The 20,243-nt window shown below is 44.3% G+C and overlaps 1 protein-coding gene across 3 annotated transcripts in view; it reads right to left on the reverse strand.

Moving 5' to 3' along the window:
- SEPTIN11 (septin 11) overlaps window positions 1-20,243 on the reverse strand; it is an 88,676-nt gene that overhangs the window by 12,057 nt on the left and 56,376 nt on the right. For all 3 annotated transcript variants that reach the window (XM_040624858.1, XM_040624857.1, XM_040624856.1), the window contains exons 4-7: window positions 16,266-16,452; window positions 12,937-13,098; window positions 8,635-8,731; window positions 7,256-7,424 (exon numbers count right to left, since the gene is read on the reverse strand). In XM_040624858.1, coding sequence (XP_040480792.1) covers window positions 7,256-7,424; window positions 8,635-8,731; window positions 12,937-13,098; window positions 16,266-16,452 — 615 coding nt within the window. The remainder of the gene's footprint in view (window positions 1-7,255; window positions 7,425-8,634; window positions 8,732-12,936; window positions 13,099-16,265; window positions 16,453-20,243) is intronic.

Genomic DNA, 20,243 nt, shown 5'->3' on the forward strand with positions numbered 1-20,243 from the left:
CTCTGCACCCCCTCCCCCCACCGCGCTCCTGTGCACTCTGCCCTCGAGAGTGTCAACACTACCTGTTAATGAGCAATCAAGTACTTTGAGTTTCCAGACTTTCATACTATCTTTTGAAACAAAAACAATTCTGGCCGATGTTGACAGTAATATTAATTAATAGCAGTATTTGGACTTCAAATGTAAGATATATAGCCAGAGAGATACAGAGATGTACTGTCAGAACTAATTCATGAATTTGATTTTGCTTGTTTCTAATGACCTCTTCATCACCTTCACTTAGATCAGAACTGCCAAAGGCAGAAGATGACCTGTCCCTGGTACAAAATGTTGAGGGAAACTTCTTTATTTTATGATAATGAATATAACCACCCACTTCTTTCTAACAAGGAGTGGAACACCTTTTACAGAAACACTACCCAACCTATGTTCCTGAGATCACTGGTTTCACGAGATCTTCAAAAGAGGGGTTCCCAAGGCAAGAGAGTACAGGCAGACTGCCCTGCGAGGTCTCCTGTTCGAGAGTCAGAGAGTCACCATGCACAGTGGCTCCCAGCCCGGCAGCATGTCAGGATCACCTGGGCGCGTTTCAGTGGACTTTTCCTTTTTTTTTTTAGATTTTATTTATTTATTTGATGGCGAGAGAGACAGCCAGTGAGGGAGAGAGGGAACACAGGCAGGGGGAGTGGGAGAGGAAGAAGCAGGCTCCCAGCAGAGGAGTCTGATGTGGGGCTCGATCCCAGAATGCTGGGATCACGCCCTGAGCCAAAGGCAGATGCTTAACAACTGAGCCACCCAGGTGCCCCTCAGTGGACTTTTCTAAACAGTTTCCTAACCCCACTCTTAAAGGGGCTGATTCAGGATGTCAGGCGAAGACAAAATAATCTGCATTTTTAAAATGCTTCCGGGTGATTTGACGTAACTCATCTGCCAACCACTGCTTGTCTTAAATGCTCTAAAGTCCTTACGTACAAGAACCTGTTTATTAACTTAGAGCTCCCCAAATTTGTTTAATTATGGAAACTTTTTAAAGTAACCCACAGAGACGATGTACTTTAGGTAATGCTACCTAGAATGTGAGAACCCCCACTTTGGCGTAACTCATCTGCCAACCACTGCTTGTCTTAAATGCTCTAAAGTCCTCACGTACAAGAACCTGTTTATTAACTTAGAGCTCCCCAAATTTGTTTAATTATGGAAACTTTTTAAAGTAACCCACAGAGACAATGTACTTTAGGTAATGCTACCTCTAATGTGAGAACCCCCATGATGACTCTGCCTTATCTAGTTCCAGCCACAACCTAGCTTATGCTCCAGTTTCTGGAGATAGATTTTCAAACTATGGGTCATGACCCAAGCGAGCGTCTTAACCAATACGTTAAATGAAAAAGTTTAACAGAATAGGAAAGAAAATGCCCGAGTGCACGGCAAACAGTAAGAGCATGTGTACTTCAAAGTTTGTATACTGGGTCATGATGCAGAGCACACATTTTATAGCGAAGGTTTTCACCCAAAGTCAGAAAGCCCACGTCCTAGAAAAAGGCTATCAAGCAACACTGCGACTGGCCAGGTGGCCTCGGCCAGGAGACGCAGCCACAGCCTTGACATCTGGGCTAGAACAGGAAAGTGGGCTCGACAAATGCTACTCGTGCCATCACTGCGTCCTAGGATATGAACCAGGCTTTGACTCTGACACTGGAAATGATAAGCAACATTTAGGAAATCCTAAGACCCTACTCCAAGGAGTCACACCTACAGTGAGATACTGAGAAATGACTTCGAACAACCACACATTCACGGGGTCATAGTCCCCAGAAGCCTCTGCCAGTTGAGTTGTAAATGGGAAACACCAAAAACCCTCATTAATGCTTCCGGTCGGGAAAAACCAGTTGAAGAGGAACTGGTTCTATGTCATCCACTCACAAATACCTAACAGGATGACGTCTTTGGCAATTTTTAGCTCCCTTCAACTTAATTTTTAATTGTAGTTATTAACACCCTTTTCTCAGTGAGAAATAGGCAATTTTTTCATGAGGTTTTAAGCTGGATTGAAAGCACAGATTCTATCTTCTCATTTTGTCACATTTTTAATTCAGATTTTATTTTTAAGTAATCTTGACACCCAATGTGGGGCTTGAACTCACAACCCTGAGATTAGGAGTTGCACGCTCCTCCGACTGAGCCAGCCAGGCGCCCCTCTTGTTTTCTTAACAGCCCTGGGCACAGGTAGGTTTCACTTGTGGAAGTCAAGGGGAAGGAGAAGTGAGCAGAGGTACTTCAGTTCATACTTTATTCTGGTAATTTACACAGCATAATTCTCTCCCCAAGAACTACCTGGTGAAGGGCATGCCAGAGAATAACACGTCACCAGTATTTATGAAGCAATGTACACACGAGAATACATCAATCCGCACGATACCCCAGTAAGGTGGGTGTTACTGTCTACCTCCCATTTCATAGATGAAGAAACGTGGACACTAGTGTTTAATCACCTGTCTAGGTCAGACCATGAAGAAGCTCAGACAGTTCTACCCACTGCACTGCACAGCTGGTGAACTGAGGTCTACGTGTTCCCCCCAAACAAATGGGTCTCATGGACCTGAAAACTTTGTGCTCTCTTGAGAGAACGGTGGTTACTAAGCCCTTTTTGTGACCTGACAGAGTCAGGAGAAGGTGGTATTCTAGGATAAGGAATGCGCAGTTTGGACAGGGACCGTTGGGAAAAGGGCAATGGTGTCTCAGGAAGAAAGCAGCAGGAACAAGATCGGTCCAGGCCCTACTTGGGTCCTACAGCCCCTCCCCTCATCTCCAAACACCAGCCACGAAGCCGATGAGTCTGGGGAGGGGAGACCGGGGTCCAGAGAAGCGGCTGAGTCTGGGGAGGGGAGACCGGGGTCCAGAGAAGCGGCTGAGTCTGGGGAGGGGAGACCGGGGTCCAGAGAAAGCATGCTGCTCTGGTTGGGTTGAAGGCTGTAGTGCAGCAGTGGGAAAGATGTGCACAGGAGAAAGCAAGCTGACATCTGGGTAGGTATGTACGCAGACAGACACAAAGATTCTGCCACAGGACAATTCTGAATTGAGGCAGGTTCAAGGACACCACCACGGATGGCCTCAGCTTCACAGCCTCCGATGTATTCCAAGGCCTTAACACAGCCTGTTACTGTGCTCACTCAGCTCCTGCTTTTTGTTTCACACTGTACAATGTATTTGGGGGATGGCTGCCCCTTACTAGCCTTGGCTGTGGAGGCCACTGTCTGCTTTATAAACACAAGAGGAGCTTGGAGGACAAAAGTAGACACAGGGTGCTCAAAGGGAAGGATGGAATTCATTGTACACCCACACAGAAATCCTCTGCTTTGAAAATATACTTATACCCCTCCCGGCTCACCCAAAATCCACATGGAAAAAAATCTAAGAGCATCCAGCAATGAGGACTTTGAAGATGAAATTCTGGGAAGCCACTCAAATCAGCTGCAGCTTTTGCTTTTCTTTAATTGTGTCATCTTTCATGCAGGGTCCCCTCACTGCACCCCACCCCCCTGCCTTCAGGGTGGTCCCAGGCTCGTAGGAAGTGCTGGGGATGCTGGAAATGCCTCAGAAGTGAAGTCTGAGCCCTTTTTAAAGTAGTGGTTCTCAAGAAATGGAAAACCATGCTTATTTCACCTTCCTATTTGCCAAGACAGTTGATTCGAAGCCAGGTTAGACGCTCCAGCTGATGTTGCTTGCACCTGACAGACACCCTGAGTTTAAATGAGTGGATTTCTAAGAGGACAGACCATTCCCAGTGTCCCCAGTAACTCAGATGATAGCAAGTATTTCAGAAGGTCTACGTTTCTCTACTTATTTTTTCATACAGGGAAAAGAGTAAAGGCTTTGGATGTATATTTATAATATATACCCCCCTTTTCATTATCAAAAAGGAAACCTCAGTCCCCTAATACTTTATTTTTGCTTTTGTTTCCCTTGCCTGAGGAGACATATCTACAAAATGTTGCTGTGGCCAATGTCAGAGAAACTGCCTGTGGTCTCTTCTAGGAGTTCATGGTTTCAGGTTTCATATTTAGGCCTCTAATCCATTTTGAGTTTATTTTTGTGTATGGTGTAAGAAAGCGGTCCAGTTTCATTCTTTTGCATGTGGCTGTCCAGTTTTCCCAGCGCCATTTGGTGAAGAGACTCTCTTTTCCCATCGCGTATTCCTGCCTCCTTTGTTGTAAAGTGACTGACCATGTTAAGTGTGAGTTTATTTCTGGGCTCTCTATCCTGTTCCACTGGATCCATATGTCTGTTTTCATGCCAGTATCACACTGCTTCAATTACTACAGCTTTGCGGTATATCTTGAAATCTGGGATTGTGATACCTTCAGCTTTGTTTTTCTTTCTGGATATGTCTCCTCAGGCACGGGAAGCCAAAGCAAAAATAAACTACTGGGACTACATCAAAATAAAAAGCTTTTGCAAAGCCAAGGAAACCATTAACAAAATTAAAGGCAACCTATTGAGTGGCAGAAGATATTTGCAAACGAAGTAGCTAGTAAGGGGTTAATATCCAAATTATATAAAGAATTTACACAACTGAACACCCCAAAAATCCAATTAAAAAATGGACAGAGGATTTGAACATTTTTCCAAAGAAGACATACAGACGGCCAACAGACACATGAAAAGATGCTCAACATCACTCATCCTCAGGAAATGCAAATCAAAACCACAATGAGATATCACCTCACACCTTTCCAAATGGCTAGTATCGAAAAGACAAGAAATAACAGGTGTTGGCGGGGACGTGGAGAAAAGGGAACCCTCCCACACTGTTGCTGGGAATGCAAACTGATGCAGCCACTCTGGAAAAGTGTGGAGGTTCCTCAAAAAATTAAAAATAGAAATACCATATAATCTAACAATTCTACTACTGGATATTTGCCCAAAGAAAATAAAAATATTAATTTGAAAAGATATATGCACCTTACGTTTATTGAACATTAGTTACAACAGCCATTAGTTACAACAACCTAGCGTCCATCAAGAAGTGGATGGACAGGGGCGCCTGGGTGGCACAGCGGTTAAGCGTCTGCCTTCGGCTCAGGGCGTGATCCCGGTGATATGGGATCGAGCCCCACGTCAGGCTCTTCTGCTAAGAGCCTGCTTCTTCCTCTCCCACTCCCCCTGCTTGTGTTCCTTCTCTCGCTGGCTGTCTCTATCTCTGTCGAATAAATAAATAAAATCTTTAAAAAAAAAAAAAAGTGGATGGACAAAGAGAATGTGGCATATGTCCACAATGGAGTATTAATCCAGCTGTAAAAAAAGAATGAGATCTTGCTGTTTGTGACAAGAGGGATGGACCTACAGGATGTTATGCTAAGTGAAGTAAGTCAGGCAGAGAAAGACAAATACCATATGATCTCACTTACAAGTGGAATCTAAAAAACAAAACAGATGAATAGGGGCGCCTGGGTGGCTTAGTTGGTTAAGCATCCGACTCTTGGTTTTGGCTCGGGTCGTGATCCAAGTTTGCAGGATTGGGTTCCGAGTCAGGCTCTGCGCTCAGTACAGAGTCTGCTTGAGATTCTCTCTCCCCTCCCTTGCCCCTCCCCCAGCTCTCTCTCTCAGGTGAATAAATCTTTAAAAAACAAAAACGAACAAAGTAACAAACAAAAACCAGACTCTTAAATACAAAGAACAAGGAAGATGGATATAAATAAAGGAAAACAGAAACAGATCAAGTTTGTACCAGTTATAAAATCAATCAGTCACGGAGACGAAAAGTACAGCCCAGGGAATACAGGCAATGGTCCTGTACTAATGTTGTGTGGTGACTACACCTATCACGGGGAGCACTGAGTACTGTATAGAATCACTGAATCACTATGTTGTACATCCGAAACTAATATAATACTGTATGTTAATTATATCTCAATAAAAAAATAAATGTAGTGAGATTATAGTGAGGTTACAGTGAGATGTAAAAACAAAACAAAACAAAAAAAGGAAACCTTAGGCCAGAAGAAAGGGAATGAAATGGGGAGTGGAAGATGTGTGAATAAAGCATATTGTCTACAAGTCAGAAGGCCTGGATGACATCTGCCACCTTCCCAAAGTCCCGGAAGTCAGGGAGGCCAGAGCAGTCAGCTGGACCCTGCTCTGCCAGGCCTTGCAGAAGCCCCACCAGACCGGCCCAGCAATACCGCCTCCTGCTGGGCACTTACCTTGGGCTTGCAGGAAGGGCTTTAAATGCCAAAAACAGACAGCAGAAGAGGAAACAGTCTTTTTCAAACAACCGTGACCCCTAATGCGTGCCCAGACACACCTCACATCACCTCACCTGAAATCTCCCTCAAGATGCCGTGTGGGCCCAGGAGGGACAGAGCAACCCTCTCCTGAGCCCAGAGGTGGCAAATGTGGCCTGGGAGCCCCACCTCATATCCCCAGTCCATGGCCAAGGCACTCAGCCCCTGCCGACCCTCCCCCACCACCAGGTTCTGACAGCAACTGGGCTTTGCTAGGCCACTAATTCTACATTAATTTTGATAGTCTCCCCTTCACGTTGTGCCTCTTCATCTCTATCCATTGATGATGTGAGAAAATACACAAGAACTTTTCTACAAGTTATTCCCTTTCCTCCTCATTAGTAGCTAGCATTATCCTGAGCCCCGAGAGCTTTAAGAGCCTTGGGAAAGGAGACCCGGCTGGCAGCCAGGAGCGCAGTGCGCTGGCATGAGCGGTCACAGCTCCGTAAATGCCTGGGCTGGGCTCTGTGCCTCTGTGAGGAGAGCGGCTCAGAGCAGGGCTTCACTTCCTACTATAGGACCCTGGGTAAGTTGTTCACACTTTCAGTGCCTTTGCATCCTGACCTGTAAAATGAGGAGGATAATGACATCAACCGCATTGGTTAGTTGAGACAATGCCAATAAAGTAGTCACGATGCCTAGCGACTACGCTACTAACTGTCCCCACCAGGTCCCTCTGTCACCGACATCTTCATCCAACAAGTATTTCTTAGACTGTGTGCATGTGCCCATGCCGGGGGAAGGACAGAGGGTGAGAGAGAATCCTGAAGCAGACTCCCCACTGAGCACAGGGCCCCACGTAGAGCTCGATCTCACAACCCTGAGATCATGACCTGAGCCCAAAGCAAGAGTTGGGTGCGTAACTAACTGAGCCACCCATGCGCCCCAATGCGCTAAGCATTTCCATGATGTACCAACACACCACTCGAGCCACTATCTGGGGAACAGCTGGCTGCTAGGTGGCCTCCTACCTGAAAGGCTTGCTGTCAGGGTCAGTGTCCTTGAAGCCCATCTCCTCGAGCTTACAGCGCCGATACAACTCATAATGGCGGGTGTGAGTCTGCTCTCGCAAATCTTCCATGTTCACGCGGATCAGCATCTCCCGAAGTTTCACGAAATCACAATGGTTTTCATTCTCAACTGCAAGAGATGGGAAGGTGGGAGTGGCTATCAGTAATGATGTCCCTGAAAATCTGAAGTGACACTTTCCAGAGGTGGTCACCATTGTTCCTGAAATCTCTGAAGTCTCAAAGCCATCTGCAGACCCTTTACTGGATTCGCCTCACATTCCCAATGAGGACAAATTGCTGACATCGCAGACCGTAACGCTGATGACAACAGTGACGGCAGAGGGCCTGCTCAGGGCAGGGCACCGCGGGAGGAACCTTACAAATACGGTCTTTACCCTTCGGAATAATCCTGCCAAGTAGGCATTGTGACTCCTGCCTTGCAGATGCAGAAGCAAGGCTTTGAGAAGCACGCTGACCTCCTGAGTAGACGCGGCCGCGAAGCCAGCTCTAGTTCTACTACTCCGTGCCCCTGGAAGTGTACGAGGCAGTTTTCACATACCACTGCTTTCAATTTTATCAACACTATGAAAACAGTTTTATTGTAGAGAAATAGCTAAGATTGATAAAAATTAAAATTTTCCTAGAGATCCCAATGGTGTAATTTCTTCTCACTTCTCACAGATTTATTGCCTTTATTCAGAACAAAAGAAAAGGAGGACTGATAGATCTTAAACCAATGAAGGGATTTTCTGTAGCGATCCTACTTAACCTGTAATATTGGGCATCTTCCTTCAAAACGCACAAGGGCAGGTAACAGAGTCCTTGCCCAACAAAGCAACATATGGGAAGCTTCTTTAGGTCAGAGACTGTGGTCATGTCCCACAGTGCCAAACATAGGTCAGATAGCCTCATAATTATTGATACTTACTGAGATAACATTTAATCGGAAGACAAGTTTTCCAGAGATAATGGAGAAACAAGTATCCTCTTATTTACAAGAAACTTTCGCAGCTTTCTTATATTTTGCTGCTGAAACTGGTACCTAAGTGGTTGAAACTGCTAGGGAAGAACTCTTTTCTAGCAGGAATGGATACTGAATTTGCCACACAAGCCAACATTCTTGAGGGGCTGCCTCATTGGCACTAGGGCCCTGCGCTCACTTCTCCCTGGTCACCGTGTTTTGCTTCCTCGCTTCACAACTGCCACGTGTACAGCCCTGCTGCTCCCTTCCTCCTGCCCACGGCTGAGCACCTTCCCGAACACAGCCGGGAGGGAAGGGACGGGGGCAGTTGGCACAGGGGTTAAACGTGAACGCTGCCTTCCCCGTACTGTGCACCTACCCTGCACCACGCCCCAGGGGTACTGCCTGGCCTTTGCCATCTTGTTGCCGATCTTCACCTCTTCGGTGCTGCCGACCACCGCAAACGGGAGATGGACCTGTGAAGCAACACAAGGACAGAGAGGCGTTACCTTCTCCAGCTCCACCCCCTTCTGCAGGCCTCACTGAGTGGCAGGAGAAAACAGGGAGGGAGGGTAGGAGAGGGATGGGGCTCTGCAGGTCAGTGGGGGTGAGCTGTGTGTACCCCACCCTTTCTATACCCAAATACAGAATAGGTGATAGGAGCTCGCTTCAAGGGAAATGGTAGGAGTCTTTGCACCCACTCAGGAAGCTGTAGACACATGTTGTACAAGACCGTAGCCACTAATACATGTGGCCACCGAGCACTTGAAATGGGGCTTGTGGGATTAAGACACTGAATTTTTTATTTTATTTATTTTTAATTAATTTACATTTAAATTAAATTGGAAGAGAAAATGTTTTTCCATTAAATAAAATTCTGCTGTTTGAGGACTGCACTTTATCTTGCTTCAAACTCAAATCTTCTAAAGAAAGAACCAGTCTGCTCAATGTGGATGTGAACATTAGAGGAAAATTATCTTTTTGGTACTTATTTCATATTGAAAACTTTCAAGTATGTTAGGAGCAACTTGAGGATTCATCCAAATTGGGGTATGCTGTAATTATAAAATATACATTGGATTTCAAAGACTTACTGTGAAAGTATCTCATTAATTTTTATATTGATTACATGTTGAAATGATAGTATTTTGAATATATTCAGTTAAGCTTCGAAATTAATTTCACATTTCCTTTTACTCTTTTTTATAGTGCCACTTCTACCAAATTTTTTTAGAGATTTTATTTATTTATTTTGAGAGAGAGAGAGAGAGAGAGAGAGAGAGACAGCAAGCCCAGAGAGAAGAGCAGAGGGGGAGTGAAAGGAAGGAGGACAGAATTCCAAGCAGACTCTGCACTGAGCATGGAGCCCGAAGTGGGGCTTCATCTTACAACCCTGAGATCATGGCCTGAGCCAAAACCAAGAGTCCGATGATCCTTAACCGACTGAGCCACCCAGGTGCCCCCCTTTTACTTTCAAATGTGACTACTATAAAATGTTAAATTACTTGCGTGACTCATATTTTTATTGAAAAGCATTGCTTTAGACAGTTGACTCCTGTACAAAATTTAAGTCAGAAGTACACTTTAGCCCAAATTACTGGTCCAAGCCTTGCAGCCCAGGCTTATCTCAAGCACAGGTGGTGTTCAAGACACCAGACTATTCCACGCTTGTTTTCCTGGTAGCTATGGCTACTTTCTGGGAGTGGGGAGTGGAAGGGGCTAGAACTCCACCTTTCTTCTATTAGCACGTAAGAACAGGAAGATTTGAAATGGCTGTTCTGAGAACGATGATCTCAAGCTCCCTGATCCACCACTCTTCTACTGCAGATAAGCTGAGAAAGACAAGAATGTTTCAAAGCCAAATCCTCTCCCACAGAGGGGAGAACCCTCAGCCCAGGCTGCCCAAGTGGTATTTCATCTGATGCTCAAGATAGTTCTATTTTCTGGTTCATCTCACACTCTGTAGGAAGAAAGCACATTCTCTTCCTCAGACTCTCAGTCTGGAACTGGAATGTGTTCCCTGAAGCTGAGGAGCAACAGGACTCTTCCGGCCAACGTTTTGGTGTCATGACCAAGGAAACCGTTTTTTCCACCCATACTGAGGGACAAAAGCAACTGCCAAAGAAATCTGTTTTCCACCTATCACGTGGGATTTCATCACCAGGAACCGTTTGCAATGGAGAGTCTAAAAAAAAAAAAAACAAACTTCTTGTTGAAGAACAAGATTAATTTGGGATGATCAGCTCAATTAATCGGATAGAGAGAGCCAAGATTCGTGGCTATTTTCTTTCCAAGAAATGTAACACGAATTTAGTTGCATGACCATCCGAAATGATTTAAAAGGATGGGGAGGTATATAAAGGGAAAAGCAGATGATATTTATCCATGTTATTTCTCGAATCCTACACTGACATCCCCAATGGCGGCTCTACAGCAGAAAAAACCAGTGCTACCCCATCCGGAGCTCTTGACAGTGCTGTAATAGGAGCCCGCTGCTGTGCGGCGCGAGGGCCAAGCTGCCTGCGCTCACTCCCACCCGCACTGCGGACAGCTGGGCCATGTGAGGGCCGGGGCTGAGTCTCCTCCCACCTGGGGTAGCGGTAACAGTACCTACCTACTGATAACAGTCCCTACCGACGGGATTGGTGGGGGACTAAATGTCAATAATGCCTTGCGCAGTGGCCGGTGCACAGTAAATGCTCCATGGATGTCAAAAATGTCAGGCGCTTTGATTATTAGGAAACTCTCAGTCCCCACGACCAGAGAGCTCTAGACCTGGAAGAGACCTCACATGCTACCCGTTTCAATCCTGCTTAGGAATTCCTTCTACCACGGCTCTTCTAAGCGCACTGGTACAGAATCTGTTGTCCACCCACCTGCGATGCGAACGCACTCCGTCAGGGTGCTTGCTACGCTGAGGTGGCCTGATGGCCAAATCCCTCACTGCCCCTTCACCCACTGGTTTCAGTTCTGTCCTTTGAATAAGAGCAGTCACTCTCCCCTAGGAGGACCTTCCTTTCACATCCCCTCAGCCATCTCCCCAGGAAGAATCTGCTTTCCAGTTTCCAGAAGTTCCAGAGCCTTTACTAACCTGACCACAGGAGCATGGCAAGCAGAGTGGGTTATACAACTCAGAGTGTGACCAGACTAGAGCAGAGTGGAGCTGGACTAGCTTTGCTTTAATGAGCTCCTAAATTTTAAATTCATACAGTATCTCCAGAAAGGGGAGGAGTTACATTGGCTTTCAAAGTCCTAGTCATATAGGGGATAAGGTCAGGAAGAAATTCCTCCCTGAATGATAACGACGCTATATAGAAAAGTCCATATGCTGAACTGAAGAAACAAGAAGTTTTGTGGAATAACCCTGTTCTCCTAAATTATGATGGCAAGCGACACAGATGTGGGACCAGCGTTGAGATCTCTGCTGCTATTAGCTGGCTTTGACCAAGTCATTTAATAATCCCGATGAGTTTCGGTAGGAGTCCCCATCATATGAAATGTCTCGCATAGGCAAATCTATAGAGATAAGAAAGTAGAGAGGTGGTTGCCTGGGGCTGGGATGATTAGAGGGTTGACAGCTAAAAGGTACACAATTTCTTTTTGGGGCGATGAAAACGTTCTAAAATTGATGGTGGCAATGGTTGTACAACTCCGTGAATATATTAAAAACCACTGAATTGTATGCTTTAAATGGGTAAATTGTACACTCTATCAATTACAGCTCAATAAAGCTGTTAATAAAAAAAAGAGTGCCTTTATGGATTTAATAATGACTTTATTAGACACTTTTCATGACCAGATCTAAGGGAAGTAGAACATATCTCAACCTACCACAATTTAAAAATCTAGACTGACTTCTGCTGCCACTAGCATACTTTTGAATCATTTTTAGCATGTATACAGGGAAAGGCAACTTATTTAATAGCTTCTAATTACATTTCACTGAAGCTAACCTACAATTTTAAGAATTCCAAAAACCATCATTGGGCATCTACTATGTGCAAAGAACGCTACTTTTACAGAAGTTATGCATTCCTAAAAGAAAAAAAAAATGTACAGTAATTGTGGCCCAGAGATGAGCCATGGCTGTGAGATACAAAAGAGGCAGTGGGAAAGATTCAGGCATCAGAGGGCAGCATGGAGCCTCACCACAAGACATCATATCGCAGGTACACTTAAGACCTGCTGAAGCTTTAGTCATTTCTCTTCTGACCATCCCCCCTGTGAGGTGAAGGAATTATACCTCACTGCCAGTTAACCCAATGACTCAGGAAAGGATAGGAGAAACAGAAAGGAGGAGAAGGCAGGAACCCTTCACAGAAGCCAAAATGAGGCAGGTGGCCATAATTCTGCCAACAATGCCCAAAACAAGCAGAGATCTATTTCCTTTCAGCTGCTTTGTGTGAGGTGGTGCTGGGCTGGCATTCTTCCCGTGAGATCTGCTGTAGAAATCTTACCTGTTGGAGCGGGAAGGAAACTGGAGTTCAGCCTGCCTAACTTTCCCATTTGATAGATGGAGACACTGAGGAGAAGGGTGGTTAAGTGCCTTGCCCTAGTGGCGGGGCTGGGCCACACTAAAGAATCAGATTCCTGGTCCAGTGTTTAGTCACTCTGCAATGCTGCTACCAAGAAAAGCTTTCAGAAAAATTACTGGTAGGTTCTTCCTAACTTGAGGACTTACGCTCATTGTTGCATTTATCTCCGCCACCGTTTCTTCATCTGTGGGGAACTGATATATCTGGACTCCATTGCTGACTAGTTCACTCATGATCTTACTCTTGAATTTGTGCAGTTCGTTTTTGGCGATGGTGTCAGCTTTTGCAATTATTGGAATGATGTTCACCTACAAAACAAACACATCCATTTTTACACAATTCCAATGTAAGAAAAATAAGACAAGTGAATGAAATATAATAAACAACAAAAACTGTAAACTTCACCTAAAAAATAGAGATGATACTGAAAATCACTTTCTGCCCAGATGCAAAATTAAGAAGATATGGGATAATCTTTTCGCTCCACCTGTGAACACTTTTACTCCCTCCCTTCCGGCACTGAGAGCATACTTGTAATTTCCTCTTCTGTGCTACCGCATTTTTTTTTCTTTTTTTACCGAGTAGAAGGAAGTGTTACTCTATGACAAATAGCAATAACAAAGAAGCCTATTCTTTGAGTAACCAACCACTCCTTTTCGACCCCTCCCAAGCTACTTGAGGAGCTTGATTTTTACATGTTCCTAACAGTGTGATCGCCAAGACTGTGTTAGTTAGAACAGTTGAATATCCAACTCGCCCAGGATAACATCATCTTTTTTTTTTTTCCCTAATGACTGCTAGGAGTGGAGAACCTATGTATTCACCAAAACAAAAACAGTTTCACCTACTCCTAAAATTTTCAAAATCATACCAACCAATTCCTTGGAAATACCAGCTTCTATCACATTACTTCTTCATGCCAGAATGAGACCTAGTGCCAAAGGTAAGGCTCACTTTCAGAGCACAGGCTACAAAGACCAGGAAGAAGGCAGAGTTTGACAACCGTGGCAGAAAGCCCAGAGTGAGAGCCAGGGACACCCTCAAGCACCAGCCCCAAACCCCAATGTCATTCTTCCAACTTTCCCCAGCATTGTCCACACAGCACATTTTTTAAAATTCCTATTTTTAAGATCAACTTTCTTCCACCCCATGGTAGGTATAGAGGCTTCAGTAAGACACTACTGACATCTGATACCTGGGGCCGTGCTCTCCATCCAGCTCAGGGGAAAGAGGGACCGGCTCGGTGAGAAAGCCATCCTAGCAAGACAATGAGGGAGTCTTTAGGGAGGTTTTCTTGGTCATGTCTGCCTTCCTTTGCTTCTCCCTTTATTCCAAGAGCCAAATCAAAATCCCTGATACATCACAATGAGAAGACACATGGATAGAAAAACCTCTTTTACCCCTCATTCCTCCCCCCACTCCTACCCTCCTCAGGCTTGGGCTCATCCAGCAAGTCACAGACTGAGAAAAACACTGATGCGGAGACGACGTCTGGGTCAGGACCCGAGGAACAACACGCTTCCCCATTGTTCTTACTGGCTGTTGTTCTTACTGGCTATCTTCCGTATACACTTAGCACTCAGTTAATGTTACACAGACAAAAGGGCAGAGCTCCACAGCTTCTTGGGCCAACTTGATCAGAGTAGATAGAGGAACCAAGCAATTTAGATTTAACATCTTCCTTGGTGGCAGGTACTTGAAAATCTTTTCTGAAATTATCATATATTTGTGATTTATAGAGCTAAGGGCCTGAACTCTACACGTTGCTTCTATCAACAACCCTTTTGGCAAATACCGTTTTCAGACGCTACCCAGCGTGCCCAGCTGTGCAGCAACAGCGATTCTTTGAAAGCAGTTTCACCTGCTCTCTGGGGACTTTTTTTTGTTTTTTCCAGCTGTGTTTGCTTTGCTTTATTGTCTTTCCCTTTTTAACGCAACTCTAGTAAGCATAACCCTGTTGCTGAATCTTAGCCTGGCTTGGTCCACAGACGTGGCCTCAGTCACGATCCCGCCTGCTGCCCTGCAGCCAGGACAGCACAGGGAGCCTGCCTCACGGCCCAGATCCCTCCACCGTCCGTGGCTAACTGCCGCTGAAACAAATGCGACGGAGAAGGGTTTCTATTTGTTCTCTGGAGAGCACTCCAGCGGCAGTAATCCCTTCATGCCATCCGTCCGTGTGTCTGAGCATGCTGGAAGCCGAGGAGCCTGGCTCTGCGTCTGCCGGCGCCTCGGCGGCCAGTTCAGACAGAAGCCTTGGGGACAGGCTGGTCTTCTACGTGTTCTCTATCATGTTCCTCCGGAGAGAAAGCATCTTTCCAACAGTGTTGTTTAGATAAAAACTAACACCCAGCGAAACCCTCTAGAGACGATAAGACTCTTCTTGAAAACCAAAAGGAGGTTAGAAGAGAAAATACCACAGCTTCTCTTCGGGGTCGTTCCCACTGTCATTTGCTGCTTTGTTTTCAGAATGAACTGTCTTCCATTTATTTCGAAAGGAAAAATCAAATTGTAAAGTAGATCACTAAATGTTATCAAACTTCTCAGTACTTTCCTTCAAATATTGGGAAAGGGAGAGGTTATTAATGTGGAAAGCTCAGGCGTCAAACAGAAACTACTTTTTAAAAACACTTGGGTGCAGTTCAGTTTTAAATCTAAGGAGCTGGACTGTCCTTATCACCTAAGTAAAAAAAAAATTTAATACCCTTTTTTTTCACTCTAAACTTCATATTAAAAGCCAAACTTTTAAAGACCTTTAAAAAAGAAATTTAGAGAAAGCTTTTAAGAAAATAAACAAATTGTGACTTCATGTTTCAAGCTCCCTAAATTTAACCCTTTCTGTGACCTTTTAGGTGCCTCCACTATGTAATTCCCCAGCCCTCGTCAGAGTACCCACTGGTGCTAATTTAAGAACTAAAAATACCTGGTAAAGAGCTCCATGGTTTTATTTGTGTGTTTGTTTTATTTTGTTTAGCCTAACATCCAGAGGTTTTGAAGCATTTTTCTCACATTGCTAAACCCTATTGTTCTGTAAACCAGAAAAGACAATTACGGGGTTGGAGGAAGGGGGAGGGATGAATAGGCAAGAGTGCAGAGCAGTTTTAGGGCAGGAAAACTACTCTGTATACTATCATGATGGATACAGGTCTTTATAGATGTGCCCAAGCCCACAGAATGTACACCACCAAAAGGGGACCTTAATATAAACAATGGCCTTTGGGGGCGGAGGCGCCCATGTAGGTGCACTGACTGGAACAACGTGCCCATCGGGTGAGGGTGTTGATGTGGGGGCAGGGGTATTCGGGAATCTCTGTACCCTCCTCTTAACTCTGCGGTGAACCTAAAACTGCTGTGAAAAACAGTCTTGTAAGACAAAACAATACAACCGAATGACATTAAGAGGAGAAAATAAATCAGAGCCTTCAGATAAAGGTGATCTAAAAGGAGAGGGGACGGTGGCCAGAGTGGCAGTGGGTACCTTGCTGTCCAGCTTTTTCATGGTGACTAGGTCCAGAGACTTCAGGGAATGGCCGGTGGGGGCAATGAAGTAGAGGCATGCATGGATCCTGGTGTCGTGGTAGTTGAAGAGAGAACGTTTGATCTTCAATTCCTCTTGCAGGTAGGCCTCAAATTGGGCATCGATATATTCCACTATCGGCTTATAGCTAGAATGCAGAAGAATGTTTTGTAAAACACATCTTCACATCAGCATGTTTCCAGTCTTAAACCTCTCATGCAGGTCAGTGCAGGACAATCCTTCAGTAAAATCTTCAGTGGCTCCCTTGCTTAAGAGCTGAAGCCCCCAGTGCCTAACCTGGGCATCCCAGGCCTTCCATCCTCCATTCCCTGAACACCTCTGAATCTCCTCTCTCCCACTCCCTCCCTGGCTCACCGCTCCTGTCCCAAGCACACACACAAAGCTTTCATCTGCCTTTGTTCACGCTAGCCCCCCTACCCGGAACAGGCTTCTTCCTAGTATTCTCCTGGCTAACATTCATCCTTTAAAACAGAGATTATAAATATGTGAACCATGCTGTCACTTCCCATGGCAGACATTGCTAAGAGATTGTGGCATTCCTTCCTGCTGGGCTGAAACGGAGTCTCAAAATCTGTCTTAATAAAGTGACTTTGACAGCCTCTGCCAACTGATTGACTTTGGTGCACAAAAGGAAAGTGGTTTTTGATTTCAGGCAATAGCATCACCTAGTGGGAGCTCTTCCCCAGTTGTCTGCCCCACCCCTCCGGAGATGAGGGGCGCTCGGTGCTCTCATCTAGCCCTGTGCTCCTTCCACAGCTTCATCTATAAACTGAGGGGCCTGCGTGATTAGGAGCTTCAAGATTACTTCCAACTCCGAAATTTTATGATTTGAAGGTGAACTCTGTAACCCTTTCTTCTCAACAAATCATAATTCAAATCTGTTTTAAATAATTACATTATGATTCTATTAACTGACCATAAGCATTAATAGCATACTGGGAATATGCATTCGATAAACCAGATGTTCTCCAGGGACTCAGGAATACATTAAGTAGGTCACTGTGGAAAAGCTATAAACTTTCAGGTCTCCAGGGGACTGCTCAGAAGTCAGTGTTAGCCGCAATGAGACTGGTCTACTAGGAACACAATGGGTTAATTCTCCCCAAACTTACTACCCTGCTGAGGAATGACTTAAGCTTTAAGAAAAATAAAAACCTTTCAACACTTAGCTCCCCTGACTCATATAGTAAACTGAAATCCTTGAAAGGGAACTAGGAATCTTTGTAATGTGGATGACAGCAGACACCCTAAGAGAACAAACAAACAAAACAAAAAACATATGTATAACCAAAAATCGAAAGCACTCAGAAAAAAGTTTCTTGATATTTTTCCTTGGTGATTCATCATAATCCACCGATTCAATCTGAGCAGACAAAATCTCTAGGGGTTTAAAGAAAAAGCAGGATATGCCTCCGTAATAATAAAGTTCTAAATATGACAACAGAAATCCCAATAAATTCTAATAGAAAGAATGAGCAAGTGATAAGTTTCTTCTATGTTTCTCACTTTAAAACACAGGCAGGTATTACACAACAATAATATCATAGGATAGTGGTTAGAAGCATGGATTTAAGCCAAACCAACTCCCACTCCACAATTCACTACATATGTGACCTTGAGCAAGTTACTAAACATCCCTGTGTCTCAATTTCCTCATAGGTAAATCAAGGACAAAAAAGTACCTATATCAGAGAGCTATTGTGATAAATAAGCTAATATATCTAAAGGACTAGCACGTAAGAGTAAGATATAACTATTTCACAGTAATATAATAAAAAATAATAAACAACAAATAAGAGAAAAGCAAGCCTGACTTTCTAGAAAGAGAAGCAGGGGAAAAAGGATCCGGCTCATGGTAACCATTCTGCTACTGAGCTCATGCCCTGCAGGGAAGGGGACCGGGCCACTCCACCGAGGTCCACCCCTGTCAGTCCAAGGCCTGATCTTTGCGTCTCCGGACGCTGAGGCATGTGTTTGGGGAACCACGGTCTTTCTCCAACACCCTCTTAGAAAAGGAAAGGAAAAGCAGCTCACAAGCAGTTGCTCCTTCCTGCCTCACCAGTTCCTGATTTTCAGCTCCTCAGCACCTCCTCCCCAGCAGTGCTCCAAGTATGTTTCTGCTTTCTATTAATTCCCCTCTTGCCTCTGGTGTTGATTCTGGTCCTCCAAGACCATGCGAGGCATAACATCTCTCCTTTTCCAATGAGGAATGCTTTCTGCCCTGGATTCAATATATCCCAAGAAATCTTTTGTCTCTTACATCTTGGGTTTCCTTCTGCCTGCCCCTGTCGGGGAGCTCTGGCTAATCTTCCGGTCTCCTTCTTTTCCCTTTATGTGATCTCCATGAAAAATCACATTTATTCCTGTGTTTTACTTACCATCTAAGGGATGGTAATTCATAAATGTCTGCTTGTAGCCCAGATCTTTCACTCAAATTTCAGCCCCATCTATCCATTTGCTTACGAGGTATCTCCATTGGCTCTTCTAAATAAACGTGTCCAAGACGGGACTCTTCATCTTGCCCCCAAACCCACACTTCCCTGTATTCCTTCGCTTGGTGAATGGCAGAATGGCACCCCATGTACACCACCCCGGGACCTCCTCTTCTACTCCTCCCCGCCACACACACACAATCAATCATAAAATTCCTAATTTTAACTTCTAATTGTTATAACAAATCAAAAGAAATGTACTCCCGGAGAACTATTTACCAAAATCATTCCTTGTAGTTTAAATCAGCCAGTAGTTTTGTATTGCCCTTCATAATCCTTTAAACAAATGATCTGCCCCTCCTCTCCTACTCCTTTCCACTTCTTATCTATATTCACAATCATAAAGATAAGGAAGTTTAATCCCAATTCTGCCTTTTGCCAGTTTCCATTCTTACAGAAAGGACACCCATTTATTTTCTGTTTGGCCAATTCCAACTTCTCTGGATTGTAGTCATACCAAGCAGAGGAAAGTGGAGAAGGGCAAATCAAATCTAGTCCTTACATTGTCACATCATTTCCTTTTAAGGCATGGGGATAGTCCTTTTTACCCACAACTCATTTTGTTCATATACCCCCAGTCACAGAATTCACAATAAAATACAGAGGCTGACCCTGAAACTGATGGAAAAAATATTTTATACAATGTTTTCTATCCACCCAAGCTACCTACTGATCATTCCTGCAGAAGAACCAACACCACTGTTGAGGGACTGACTCTCCATTTTATATATGGCCAGATACCTACCATCTATTTTTCTCTATCTTGCTGTTAGTTAAAATTGTTTTCCTTATCTCTCAACTACCTCCATCAGAAACTTTAGTAAAAACAGAAATTAAAGAGCTATTGGGCCACTTCACTACCCTTTTGTAACTCTGATACAAAGATCTGGTGAGTTTGAAGATTTCAATTATTCATGCTTTTCAGGGCTGATTATCATTACAGTTAGTTATATGCCATTGACATTCTATCTCCCATTTCCCAAATGTGGGGCAAATGAATTATTCTATTTCCAGTTCCATGACAAAACTTGGTTTACCTTCTTCTCCAGACTCCTTCCCTTCTTCACTGAAGAGTACAGACAGCAAAGCAAAGAAGCTCTTAACCCACGAAGAGTTAATCATGCTATTCAACATAACAGGAAACCTTACCAGATCTCTCTTCCTGCCTCCTTCTAGCTAGCTCAGTCCCAGGCAGATACTCACGCAGGAATGCTGACATGACTGAAGCCTACATAAACAAGCCGGGACTTTCTTGAAGTCCTGCATTCATGGCAGAAAAGCTTGCCTCAGCCCCAAAGTAGTAAAAATAATCATGGGTTTAGAGAAATAGCACATTGCTTTCCATATGGTTACATATCAATGCAAAAATATGTGTATCTCACTTCCAATTCTTGTATGGAAGCAGACTGGCCGAAAAAAAAAAAAA

This window comes from Ursus maritimus, unplaced genomic scaffold (genome assembly GCF_017311325.1).
Source record: "Ursus maritimus isolate PB19 unplaced genomic scaffold, ASM1731132v1 scaffold_8, whole genome shotgun sequence".
In the NCBI taxonomy this organism is placed as follows: Eukaryota; Metazoa; Chordata; class Mammalia; order Carnivora; family Ursidae; genus Ursus; species Ursus maritimus.